At 40.5% G+C, this 13,900-nt stretch overlaps 1 protein-coding gene across 1 annotated transcript; it reads right to left on the reverse strand.

The window, feature by feature from the left end:
• Positions 1–51: 51 nt before the first annotated feature.
• LOC112557816 lies at positions 52–13,745 on the reverse strand. The gene is made up of 8 exons (XM_025227874.1): positions 12,937–13,745; positions 8,199–8,385; positions 2,430–2,491; positions 1,976–2,060; positions 1,491–1,594; positions 890–1,025; positions 461–577; positions 52–77 (listed from the first exon to the last, which is right to left on the reverse strand). Exons 1-8 carry the CDS (start codon positions 13,000–13,002, stop codon positions 52–54), a joined length of 783 nt encoding a protein of 260 aa, XP_025083659.1. The 5' UTR covers positions 13,003–13,745.
• Positions 13,746–13,900: the final 155 nt, after the last annotated feature.

A 13,900-nucleotide genomic window follows, 5' to 3' on the forward strand; every position in this document is an offset into this window, starting at 1 on the left:
TGTGATTGCGCGTGTTCGTAACGAACTCGAGTTAAAAAAATATGTCCCAAGTCACTTCCGACTTTTGCTTGATAAAACTGTTACAAAAATTGCTTTTTATCTAGACTTTTCATGCAGTTCAGAAGAAAATAGTATCTTTGAAACAGTGTGTACGACGCAAGAGGACGGACAACCGGAGTTAGGGGGCAAAGTTGTGGTACATCCACGTTGAACACCCACGAGCAAGAAAAAAAAAAAAAAAACAAAAGAAACAACAACCCCAACAAAAAAAATTATTGATAACACACGAAGAAATATTAAGACGAGAGTAAAATGTACTTATATAACCGTTTATGTGAAAGCTTTGCCAAAAAACGTTTGTAAGTATTTGTTCCGGTTGGACAAAGATTTTTGTGGAAGGGGGTGAGCGAAGACGAGTCTTGGAAGGAGAAGAGCCTGCCATAGTAGTCAGAGAACTTGCCTAGAGAACAGTTGGGCCCCGTGTACAGTGCATCGCACGTGCAGTTGTACGTGTCGCCTGGTCCCGGGTTGCAGGTGCCAGCGTTCAGACAAGGATAAATCCGCTCGCACACGTGAGCTGAGACATCAAACCATGGACAGTTCACATGATTAACATAACAATAGCACGATATATAATATGTTTACTCGGGTGAATAATAAATATAACAGAAATAAGAGATGATAAGGGAGAAAATATATCTGTAAAGCCTGCTTTCAATGATGATGATGATGATGATGATGATGATGATGATGATGAGATAGTTAATAAGGAGCAGTTAATTAGTAACTAGAGTCACTAAAATTTCATACAAACATTCACTCTTTAAAATCTGTAATCTGACTTTTTGATACACACGGCAACATGTGCCAGTTACTCCAGCATCATTACCTTCCTCGCAGTCAGGTTCTAACCACAGTCCAAGGCAGACCCTTCGGCCAGTGCTGACGTCACACCTGTAACGGCTAGGCACCGGCCTGCAGAAGGTCAGGCAAAGGTTGCCGAAGTAGTTGGTCGCACAATAAATCTGTAAGTAGAGTAATTAATTCTCCTCTGTCAGAACTGCTCAGGGTTACTGGTAACTGGTACTTAGCTCATTTGCGTTAAGGTCTTCTTAATCGGACAAATGTTGAATACCAGTGAGATGTAAGTAATGGATAGATGCTGTCAGGCTTTGTTTGAAGCCGAGTAGCCTCCATATTGGAATTTTTAAAGTTGTACTACTGTCTCAGATTGCCATGCAACTGTATTTTTGTATTTTTCAATAAAATGTCAACGTTGGTGCTTCTTATTTTCTTTTACTGCTTTACACCTTTGATTTCAAAACCGAAATGGTAAGTGTTCATGCTCGTGTGCTATGCTACTTTGTATGACTTTACGAGGAGTAAGATGGCTGTGTTGTGGCTTCAGCAAGTTCTGTTACGAAGTGCTCTGTTTCTACCCATGTATCTACCATCAGTTAACACTGAGACACGAGTGCGGATAGACAGACCTTCACTTGGATTCGGAGGCTTGCTGAGGGAATTCCACGAAGCTGTGTGATGCCAGTAAAGGGGAACCATGCCGACTCCAACACACTGCGGCCCACAGACACGCCTGATGGATTAAAAACAGTTTTGTTGTTTTACCAAATTCTTTGTGCGATTACTAAATTCTGCTTTAATTATCCCACAGTGACCTGTTCAGGCTGAGTAAAGTCTACATTAGCTTGGTGAGATTGTAATTGTGGTCACAAATCCTTTAAAAGTCTATTCACTAGTGGGATGCATATTTTTTTTTCTAATGACTGGATAAATGAGCTGTTTCCAACAAAATGGATGAACTTTCCCTTGTATTCTTGAGATACATGTACAAGAAAGTAGCATTTCTGGTATGTTTGGCTAAATTATTAGTGTTTTTGAAAACAATGGCTTTGAAAGATTTTGTGGCTTTGCATAAGTGATATGAAATAAAAGTCAGTTTGCTCACAAAACTTACTTGAGATATCGATGACATACTCGCAGACTAGTTTCCCCTCAGAACCTTTTTGTCCGTAGCGAACCTGGATCCGAAGGTTCAAGATCTGCAGGAGAGAAACAAGGACCAAGATAAGATGGGAAATGGAAGTTGAGGAAACTGCGAAAACGCAGTTGATCTTGTGATACAAGACAGTTAGGCAACCTTAGACAATGGTGGGACTCATAAAGTAGACAATGGTGCGACTCACAAAGTAGACAATGGTGGAAATCATAAAGTAGACAATGGTGGCATAAAGTAGACAATGGTGGGACTCACAAAGTAGGCACTTGTTGGGACCACCAAAGTAGACAATGGCAAGACTCAGAATGTAGACAACAGCTCTCATAGTGAGACTGACAACATAAACAATGGCTAGACTCACAAAGTAGACAATGTTTGAGACTTACAAAAGCGTAGAGTGCAGGACACTTACGTCTAAGCGCTTCTCTGTAAAGACCTGAAGGGGTGGTTCGACCCGACCGATCACAAACTGACCTGGAATAAGAAAAATACTTGTCCTGAAAATTGTAAACATTTACATATTCATTTATTCATCCTTACCCTACAATTAAATCTACCTGTACAAATATGCAGACACATCGAACAAAATACATAGGCGTTTTTCAAGTAATGGATTTATATGTATATATGCACGAACAATGGGATGCAAGAATCGATACAGGATACAAGATATGATAGTCTTTTTTTTTTTTAAAAAAGTAAGAAAGCTATTAATCAGAAAGTATATTTTATACATTGCACCGCAATCTTTCTTAAGAGAGGTTTCACGAGAAATAAAGATTTAAAGGCGAACCCGAAAGCAAAAATATTTTAAAAGGACTGGGCTGACTTCATTATAATATGTTGATTTTCCAAATATGAGGGAAAATGAAAGATGCAAGTTATGGATTTTGCATAGACTTTACATTCCTGTCGTCTCGTTCCAGTGTGTGTCTTGACTGTGGTACACAACTTTCATTTCTTGTAGTGGCTTCACAATTCATGAGTGGATTGCTACACGTAACTATGTTGATCACGCTAACCTTCCATAATTTGCATATAATTTTGCTTGCTCAGGAGATGTAGACACGAGATTAAAGAGATGTGAACATCATTTCAAGAGTTCCTTCAGAGCAAAGTTTGCAAAAGGACGATGCAGGTAGCGACCTGGTCACGAAGACCGACAACGCCTCATTCAGAAGCGCCGCTCCTGTCTCCACTGCGAGTAGGTTGGGCCAGGTATAAGATGACAGAAGCACACCTATACCACGCTGTCCACATCAGACCTGGCAGGTGTGCGTGGGTAGACTTAATAGCAGGTGATCAACGTGAAAAAAAGAACCCCATGCATGGCAATAGAGTTTTTGTGTGTAACAAAACATGGCGCTGTCATAGAAGCTGATCGCCACTCCGAAACTCCCACAGGTAGCGCGAGCTTTAAATGTCAGACCGGTGTGTCGCCTACAGCCCAGGTATTCCAGGTGCGAAGACTGCCAGAACATGCAAACATTGCAAGATGCAAGCATCCTTGCTCATCCTGGCGAGGGAAAAAACCTATGGGCGTATGGTCATGGGGTTTATCTCCTCCTTGATTTAAAAGAAATTATATTAGAATGGCGAATGGCTCATGTTACAGATATATTATACAGGTAGTGCGTTTCGCGTTTCTCAGAAATGTTTATTATTTCTTTCTTTATTTCCTTTTTCTTCTTTTTGCACGAGCACCTGCGAATTCATGATTGTATTTCTGCCCATATTGTTATCACAGATAGAATAATTAATTAGTAATTTCTTTGATTGGGAACATACTTTGATTTCTCACTTATCATTCATAAATGCATTATGGGACTCTACTAAGGCACACAGAGACACTGTTATCTTAAAGAGAAAGACCGTGGAGCTGCGAATGCCACCAAAGTCTGACACATCAACAAAGAAGCTCTTTCTAAAGCCAAAGAACAATACGGTAAACTGAAGACAGAGAGCTTATGATGTTCAGATGAGACAGAAGGGGCAGGGGTGGAGGGAATAAAGCATGGGTGGGGGCGATGAAGGATGGGGCAGGAAAGGAGCTTGAGAAACGGAGAGGTTGACAAAAGCGTGGTCACCAAGCCTATCTAACAACAGACACCTCGGTGCTAATCGTTTGGCACCTGGATGTGGTCCCAGGGTTGCTTCCACCGCACCTTGCACGGTGTTGGCGAAGCGGGCAGCGTTCGTGAGACGAGAGAGAGAGAGAACGGCGTTTGTGAAAATAGAATAGAGACAGAAAGATAGGCTACAACCCTAGTGTAGATGAGGAGCTGGCGTAGAGGGGTGGGGTAGAAGTGAATGAACTCTTTATACACACTCTTATGACCGCTACCATTGACTCTCCTAACCAAAGCGCTTAATCACAACTCCTTTCTCGTTATTGTGTTGTCTTTATGTGATTAATTGAATTTAACCTTCAAGTGGACTGACCAGTGTTGTTGTTGTTTTGTTTTTTTTTTTTTTGTGGGGGGTCGTTTTAGAGTACTCCACCCAACACCCACCCTGTTTCAACACCCACAAAAATGTGACCAGACACTGCAGGCCTGGGTGCTCAATCACCAGTTATGTTCCTTGCCTTCAATTTGATCAGCCTGGAAACAAAGAAAAAGACCTTCTTCCGAAATTGTTTTGTAGTGATATCCGGAGTGTCAGTAAAGCATGTGAACAGGCATCTACGAGTGTCGTCTGCGTGCAAACTCTCTCACAGTTGAGTGCGTCCTTCAGACCGTTCACTTCCTTCACACACACACACACTCGCTCACTCCAGCCTGTTTAGCTTCTTTCTCTCCGCTCGGACAAACACCCGCTTCATGCAGCAGCCGACATCAGCCGGGGGCTAGGAAGGGTCAGAATACTTGGTAACCACGTGCATTTCGGACACGCACGGTCCAGCAGCTGGATGACCCAAAGGTAAAGAACGAGAAGCAAAGACGCCAGCAAGCGTCGTCTTGTTCTTAAGGAATCTCAGTCTCGTGAGGTCACGCAGTTTACGAGATCGACAGAGCAGCAGCAAACACATTACCAAGATTGGATAAGCAGCTAAAATTCCAGGTATTTTTTTTATATCAGTGGATCAAATAATACATCATTTTAACAAAAAGGTAGCAAAGGATCTGTTGCAGCCTGGTGTTTCATGCAGCATCAAGTTACAAATGTGACAGCCTAGAAGACAATTCATTATTAAAGATTGTTTCTGTATCTAGTTGTTCTTTCTATCTTCTGTCCAGTGAATAAATGTAGGCAGATCCATGAGAAAAAAAGGCTTTGGTCACTCTGTAATTCTGAGGATGTAGGGAATGAATTTATCTATTTAATTGTAAAAACATTTGCTGGCGTAAAAATAATTTATCACCTTACTGTAATCACAATTCTAAAACTTATGTTACTATCATTGTTAACTTTGAGAAATAAAAAGACCCTCACTAGATTAGCTCGATTTGTAAAGTTATTACTGAGAACAGTGACCTAAAATAATTTTTAAAAAGTGTGTGTGATAGAGATTCTACACATATATATGAAGATATGAGAATGTGCATCTGTGACTTTGGTAAGAAACATCACATGACAAAATTATATCCTTTGTTTATATGTGTTTGTATACTTTAATTTATTTGATTACAAACTCAGATATACATTAAAGTGCTAGAAGAAGGAAAGAATGAGCAAGTGATACAAAAACATTATTTCGCCTTCACTCCCTCAATGCCTCCATATGTCATGGGAAAATTTTTTTTCATATGCTTCGAGTAGAAGCAATCAGTTATAAGTGTTTCAGATTTCTTAGACTTTCTACCATCTCATACGAGTCTAGAAAGACAGATATAAATAAATAATAGACATTACACATGTAAAGACGATGGAAGCTTCGGTAGGTAGTTAAAAGAAAGCAAACTTCGAGAGGCTGAACGGTGTGACATTCTGAACAAGCACTAAGAATGTAACGGTCCATTTCAAAGCAAAGCTAAATCAAAAGTGTGAGTCAGCAGATTACACATACACACGCACATGTGGTATGTGCACACGCACACACTACACACAAGAACGTGAGAGTATGTTAATGCTCGTTTACATTTTAAAAGATTACTCAGGAAGTTAAGAAACAGTTTTAAGATAAAAAAAAAGGTAGATACCACCTTGTGTGTGCGTGTGAGGGGGGCCGGGAAAGGAGAGAGGAGAGAAAGAGGATGTAGATGTATAGGGTGTGGATGTTAACGTATAAACTAACAGTCACAATATCCTCCTCAGTAGTTTGTCGTTCGACAAAAAAGACAATCTTTGAATCACACCTTGCTCAAACAATAGTTGTAAACAACAATTATTAAATTTTTTTGTTCCAATAACCTAATACAAACTATTTTGTTTAATGTCCACGTTTTGTTATCTACCGAAAATACTTTGGACATTAATTCCGGCTCCCTGTGCACTCAGCAACAAAGTCAAGGCAAACATGGCCAAGTCAACGGCTTTGGCTGGGGATGAGTCCAATGAGCCATGCAGATACAGACATAACACTGGGGATGACAGTCTGCTTAAGGAACAAGAGAAGGCTTGTTTGTTCTGGATGCTGCATGAGCCGAGAGGACAGGACGCTGTAAGCTGTGCGCAGACAGTCTCTTGCGCAGCTGCCAGGCTGCTAAGCCAGCGCCATGAGGGAGGAAGTGCGGAGGAGTCAGCCAGCAAGGCAAAACGAGATGCAAAAATGGAGGAAAGGAGAGAGAAGGAAAAGGGCATATATATATATAATTTCAACCAACGAGAAAGAAGGAAGAAATATATATCAAAAAGAAAAGGGGAAAGAGAGAATGATGCAACAAAAAGAAGCAAGCGAACAACTAAAAAAAAATAAATACAATGAGAGTGTGTGTGAGAGAGAGAGAGAGAGAGAGACCGAGAGAGAGAGAGAGAGAAGACGAACAGAACTAGACATATTTCAAAGACTATCCTCAGAAGAAAAAAAAAAATTAAAAGCAATGCAATAACGAATTCCGAGCGGTGGTGAGATTTTAAAGAAATTATTTTTTGACCGATATTTTATGAATCCATGTTTGAACAGAAAATTCACAACCCATTTACATACACTTTTTGTAATGAACGTATACAGGACCAGTGACAATCTCTAAACAAAAGATAACTTCCGCGCTACCCTCCTACCGCCGCCAGAATATCAAGCACTTAAGCACATTCAAGAATTAATTTATATGTTTTGGTCATCAAACTGAAGATTAAAATTTCACTTTTTTTGTTGTGTATTAATTCTTTCCAATCAAACGAAGCTTAAAAGTTATGCAATGTTTATATGGCGGTCACCCAAATCAATCTTTTTTGAAGAATTGTTGACATCGGATAACTTTGGATTAATTTTCAGACACTTTTAGTCTCCACTGGCGGGGAAAAAAAGGATCACACGAATGAATTGCATGTGAATATAGAATTTTTGTTATTTACGCATTATTGTTTTCAGATTTAATGTCATTCAATCATTTATCCAAGAATTTTTGTCCTCTAACAGCTCAAGGCAGTTTTTTCTCTAAGCACACTCCTTCTGAACACAAGGACAGGGGAAGGGAAGGAAAGACCTGGAAAAGACGAGGGGTGAAAACAGAAGTTCCCATCTTTGATGACACCATCTGTTCAAGCCAGTTCAAAGTAGTTCAAAGGGAAAGAAACAAAGACGGAAGTTCCCATCTTTGAAGGTACCAGCTGTCTTTATAGTTCAAAGTATGCGGCTTCTATGATAAATCCAATCTGTCAATCTCATTACTTATGCTGCCTATCTAATAACTTTGTCGATGGTGTCTGAGGGCAATAAACTTTGCATACTGAAAGAAATTTTAATAATTTGTTCGTGCAGATTGATATAAATATTTGAGCACAACATACTGTTTATTGATTGAACGTTGCGATATACTTCTGTGATTGGGAAGGCTGTCTGCATGATTAATAACTATATGTCTAGGAGTTTAAAATTACCAACTGACTTAAGACAGTTCTGATTAACGTGAATCATGAACACTCATGTACACAATCTCCTAACATAATTTATCGCTTAAAAAGGGAGACCATCACGGCCCCCTGCCCCCAACTCCCAGTCCATACTTGTGCCTTAGACAGCTGCCTTGTTCTTCTAATAGTAAAACCTGGTTTAAACACATATTACGACCATACTGACCTAGAGAATCACTTTCTTGCATTTCCCGGTCGCTACATACACTCTCGTTCCGGTTAAACACGCAAACGCGCATGCGCATACTGCAGTCGCAGGTTTTGGCTGTGCAGCATGAGTCGGCTGTGACGTCACTGGGGGTCACGGAGAATCGGTCCATTCGGACTTCCACCACGCCCGTACCCGTAATGTCCTGCGGAATAAATAGTAAACAAATGCAGAAATCACATAGGCATCCTCAATCTACAACAGCCAAAATTAAAATTACAGACACATCTTTTCTTATATTTTTGTTAGTTTCGACATGGTTTTTATCTATCTTGTTGAGGTTTTCGTTACAGAAGCCTGGTCTAACAGACTTATAGAAATATCTATTAACAATCTAAAAGGGAGCTATATGTATTTGTTATCTTCTCACTAGTGAAAAGTCACCAGTAATAGTTCTGTTACGAGTCAATTTCTGCAGGTAGAAGAAGCATGACTGCGATGTCATAACCAAAATTTAGTTGTCATCTTCTTGTCAGTTGTCTTATACATTATCATCATCGTTGTCGCACTCTTCCTCCTACTACTCCTCCTCTTCCAAAATCAACAAAGTCGACAAAGAGTTTTGCTCTTTCAGCAAGTGCACTGTTCCTTTGTACACTACTGAAAGAATTTTGCTACTTATTGACTTTCTTTCTTTCAAAGATAAAAAGAACAGAAACTTTGTCAAAAGTCTGCAGGCAAAACGATGTTTGGAGACTCAACATTAAGCCTCAGGGCTTCAAACGTCGAGTGACTTTTGACCTTAGCCTTCTGTGACGTGGGTACTAGCGCACGCTCTCTGGAACACACTGTTCAGCTCAGTCTTCAGGTTCAAACACACTCCAGTAAACACTTCTCATCGTAACATCACCACATAGACAGCGTATATTAAAAACTTAAATGAAGGCGGAAGCAATGCAAGTTTTTTTTTAATTCAGATGCTCCACAATAAAGACCACCATGTTTAGAAACACCTCGCTAGCAAAGCATACATGCGAGTAACAGACGAGTAAGGATATCTGCAACAAAAATTACTTTTAAAAATGAAAAATACATTGTTAGAAATCAATAACATTTCAGCTTTTTCCGTTTATCAAATCGCTGAAAATGTAGCTAAAGCATGCCTCACACAGTCTTGCAACATTTCTGTAAGAACTAGTCTGAGCGACTCGAGGGAAAAACTTTCTCATTAGGAATTTTCTTCATCACATTAGGGAAGAAGGGCTTTATTGGGTGGGGGGGGGGGGCACTGTGGGAATCATGTGTTGTCTGCAGGAAAGATTCGACCAAACTGATTTTTCTTTAGACATTCTAGCTGTGGAATATATCGGCTTCATTAGACGTAGCCAGACGGCGAGACACCGGTCAAATACTAAAGCAATGGTGTACTGATCCTCTTTAAGACTCATTGAAACATTCCAATTTCGTCTTCGCAGACGAAGAAATAAAAAAACTGTCTTTGACTAGGCCACAATTTAGGAAAAAAAAACCCCATACATAACTCATTATGAGCAATCAGGAGAGGAAAGAAAATATGTCTCATCTTTCGTCTTCTGTTCGCTTCTCTCTGATGCTTAATAACATAAAAGTTTCATTGCAGTCTTCAGATAAACTAATCATAGCTCACAAAAGATTAAAAAAAAAATAATAATAATGCTGTTCACTACAACATCTGTGGCCAGACGCTTGCAGCTCCCACCTCTCCCAATACATACCCCCTGCTATATATGTTTGTTGCCTTGGAAACTTCCACGACAGGGTCAAGAGGTTTACGCCAGACAAACATAGAAAATCGTCTAGAAAGTGGATGGCGAGCGTCAAGTCCACCAGCTTTATCCCTCATACATTCTTTGGACAATCGAAGATGGTGGGGTCAGCAAGCTCCAACCTTGACGTTGCTGGAAGGAATCCTGACTCAACTTTGTTTATAGCTTCAATCCGGGCACGGACTTTACAAGAAACGTGTTTGGCATGACCTAGAGTTCGCATTGCGAATGGGGAAAAAAAAATCGAAAAAAAAAAGAGAGAATACCGTCATTGGTGCTTTCCAGCCAAAGTCGGTTGGGGCTAAAGGTCAAATGTCGCCGTGAGTTTAGAGCTCGGCATTTGGAGGGTAATCCCTGGAGTTTAGAGTTGACTTGCCATGTCAAACGTTTATTTTTCTGTTAATTTTCACTTCCATGTATTTACCCAGGTATCTACCTACAGCCATGCGATGAGGTGTTACCCTGAATATCATTGTATGTCTCGCGACCCATTTGTGGTCTCACGTTTGTCCAATCTGATATGAGCTGCATTGTAGTAATCCAACCTCTAAACCTCTAGCATCTGCTGTAAATATGTCTGAGGAAATTGATGAATCACGCATTAGTACACAGGAATAAAATATTTCTCCCCTTAATCAGTAAAAATAGATTCATAGAGAAACATAGTCACGCTTGCCTCAGACAATCAACACAAGACTACGAGAACATACGTGTATAAGTAAGTTTACTACAAATGGACTATTTACACACGTGCGCGCACACACGCACACACAGACGATGTCCTTGCAGCGATGACAGCAAAAATGAATGACTGTGTACTGTACCTTGCTGCTTATAGGAGGCGACAATATTGGAGGAGCCGCAGAGTGCCATGGGACTCAAGGGATCAAAAGACAAACAGAGCGCAAGTGCCGAGTGGACATACACGAAATTCCAGCAAGCCGGCTGTCCCCTGCTACACCACGCACGTGCATGCCTCCCAGCACGAGGTCGATGTCATGACCTTGACGACACGCATTTCCGGTCTCTCTTTTCCTAAACTTCCGGGACGATGACGGTTTTCTCCAGTTATTTCCCTTCTTGCTGTTTTTTTTTTTCTCTCTAAGTAGACTTGTCTCATCAGGATTAGGAAAACGCGTCTGACATCTTTGTGATCAAATCGATGAATCTTATCAAATATGTTCAGAAATTACTTTTTAAATAAATAATGGCAACGTGTCTGACATTTATTATTACTATTACTACTACTGCTTTTACTACTGCTAAGATCGCCTCGATGTACATCCATGGCTAACCCAAATATTACCCAAGATATTAACTCCATGGCTGCTGTTCCTTCAGGTAATTTTCTCTAATGTCTCCGACATGATGATTTTTTTTCTTCCGATCTTGATTAAGCTCTCCAGACAGTTGAAGGATTCAGAAATATTAATAAATCCTAAATCTTAATTTACGTAAATAACAAATTCTTTTCTTAAGGCTTTTTTGTAGGTGTAAGTTATGTAACATTTAAGTAGGATAGTGTATCGAAAGGAAGGTTCATTCCAGTTTCATTATCTGAAAGTTGCTTAAGAGCAAATGACAACGGCTTTTCATATAATTTTTGACGATTAACTTTTGAGAATCTTCATTAAAAATATTTTTTTTAATCAGCCATGTAAGCAGCTTTCAACAGTCTCAACAAAATAGACTGAGTGAACATGTTTCAAACATAATAGATTATGTGAGCAAATGAAAAATATATACATTAGGTATTATTTCCAAACGCACATACCTTACAATATAACAAACAGTATTATGTACAACGTTTTATAAATATATTATGTATTTTTGGTGCATTTAAGGACCTTAAAATCTACACTTAAATGAACAGGAAATCCTTTTTTTCCGTCCAAGGAGCGATAGTCTACAATCACACATACACTTTGAGACTTTCACTTATCTATTCAGCGCAAACATCACCAGCTCAAGATTTCCGCCTATGTACAGTTTGCCGAGGTGGATAAAGCAGAAAATAAATCAGAAAGACCACACACCCACGAAACCATCCTCCATGGCACAGTGGGGTTGGGGGGAGGGAGAGGAAAGACAAATGAAAGAGGTGGAAGCTCAAAGCTAATTCAAAAGAAAACAGTGGGACAAATAACACGAGACAAAACCCGGACCTCTGTCGTTGGTATTTTTCTCATGCATTCACTGGCTGGCAAGCCTCCATTAGTTCAGACAAACATGCACCGGACATTCAATGTTCTGGAGCAGGCCTCACTGAAGGCTTTGCTGAGACTAGTTTCTGTCTCTCCGTCGGTCTGTATTTTGTTATTTTGTGTTGGTAGTATGTGACTTTCCAGAAAGGTGGACATCGTTATCACCTTTGTACCGATGGTGTCTCCCCACCCATCCGACAGCCTTCGCAATCAAGTCGACTGAACAAAAACTGTAGAGTTTAGCTGATCACGTGATCTGTGACGACAGCCTACTCATTCACTGTGTAATCTCAATGACACTGGAGTAGCTTTGCTAAAGATGCTCATTAGCTGAGTAACAGATCTGATGTTGTTTTGAAAGCTCTGAAAGAATATCTTTTGTGTGTGTGTGTGTGTGTGTGTGTTTGCGCGTGTGGAGGGATTGTTTTATAAACTGGAGTTCTCTGATTTGAAACCTGTGTAGATTTTCTTGAAGGATGGAAGAGTGCGTACAATGAAGCTGGAAATAAAACAACTCTCGTGCACTCGTTAAAAAAATTTCAAAATGTCCTCAACATGGTTACCATCACAAACTGCAATCAGCACATATTATGGTTACCTTTCTATTTGAAGGATAAAAATCACTAAGCTGTGTCCGTGTCAAAACAGACATTTAGCCACTGAGGTAAATATTCAAGTGCCCTTTACCTTTTGTTTGTTTATGATTCGTTACAGTTACCGGACCCCCGTTCGAACCCTTTGGCTTACCTTTATGAGAAATCCGAAGATGACGAAACTCAATATGTAGTTATATCCAGGCATTTTGTACCGCATGGAGGCTGTTTGAAGGTTAATAACAACTTTTCACAGTAATTTTGTTTTCTCGTAGGCAGAACTTGCAGTCAGTCTTCTCTCTCACGCACACTACACCAACACCGTCAGCTGGAAAAGGTGACACATTAAGGCAACCGACTGTTTGTTTGCTTTCTGAATGAAGCGCGTGCTCTTCGGTTTTCTCCTCAAGGAAGGAAAGAAGAGGAAAAGAAACTTTCAACCCTGACAGCTCGAGAGACTATTTCACCGCTTCTATTCGAAGACAAGACAGAGAGCCTGACTTTGTTTCCACCCGATTTCTTTGGCCAGTTCCACTCTCCTCCTGTTCCTTTTTTCACTCCTCTTTTAATCCTTGTCTGGCCGTGTGTGTGATGGGGGCTTAAATACTCCCTCGCGTCTCCTTCTCGGAGCAAACACACGCACACGTGACAGCATGCGCATGCGTCTTTTCTCTCACGCGCCAAACGACATAGGTGATGCGACCGATCTGCAACGCCCCGACAGGTTTGCTCTTGGCGGGAACTCTGCTGCCGCTTAGGTCACTCGAAAGGAAGAGCGAGTGTTCAGGTGTCTTTTCCAGGTAAATTTCTCTCGTCGTGCGCCTGAACTCAGGCGCAGAAGACTGTGTGGTTTCGGGTCCTCCCACACGGCGCGTGTCAACATCGCCATTGTTGTATTCGTGCGCGCATGAAGGGAGCCCCGGATGTTCACTCCGGTCGAGCAATACCAGCTGCACGACCTATGGTACTCACGACTACACTTCAAAAAAAAAAAAGATCGAAAGCGATAAACACCTGCAGGTGCTTTTAAAACTATTCTAAATCTTTTAAATATGTCAAGTGTCACCTAAATCACTTTTTTTTTTGGACTTACTATTGCAAGACCGTCTCTGTGAATG

The sequence above is a fragment of the Pomacea canaliculata genome, linkage group LG2, assembly GCF_003073045.1.
Source record: "Pomacea canaliculata isolate SZHN2017 linkage group LG2, ASM307304v1, whole genome shotgun sequence".
NCBI lineage: Eukaryota > Metazoa > Mollusca > Gastropoda > Architaenioglossa > Ampullariidae > Pomacea > Pomacea canaliculata.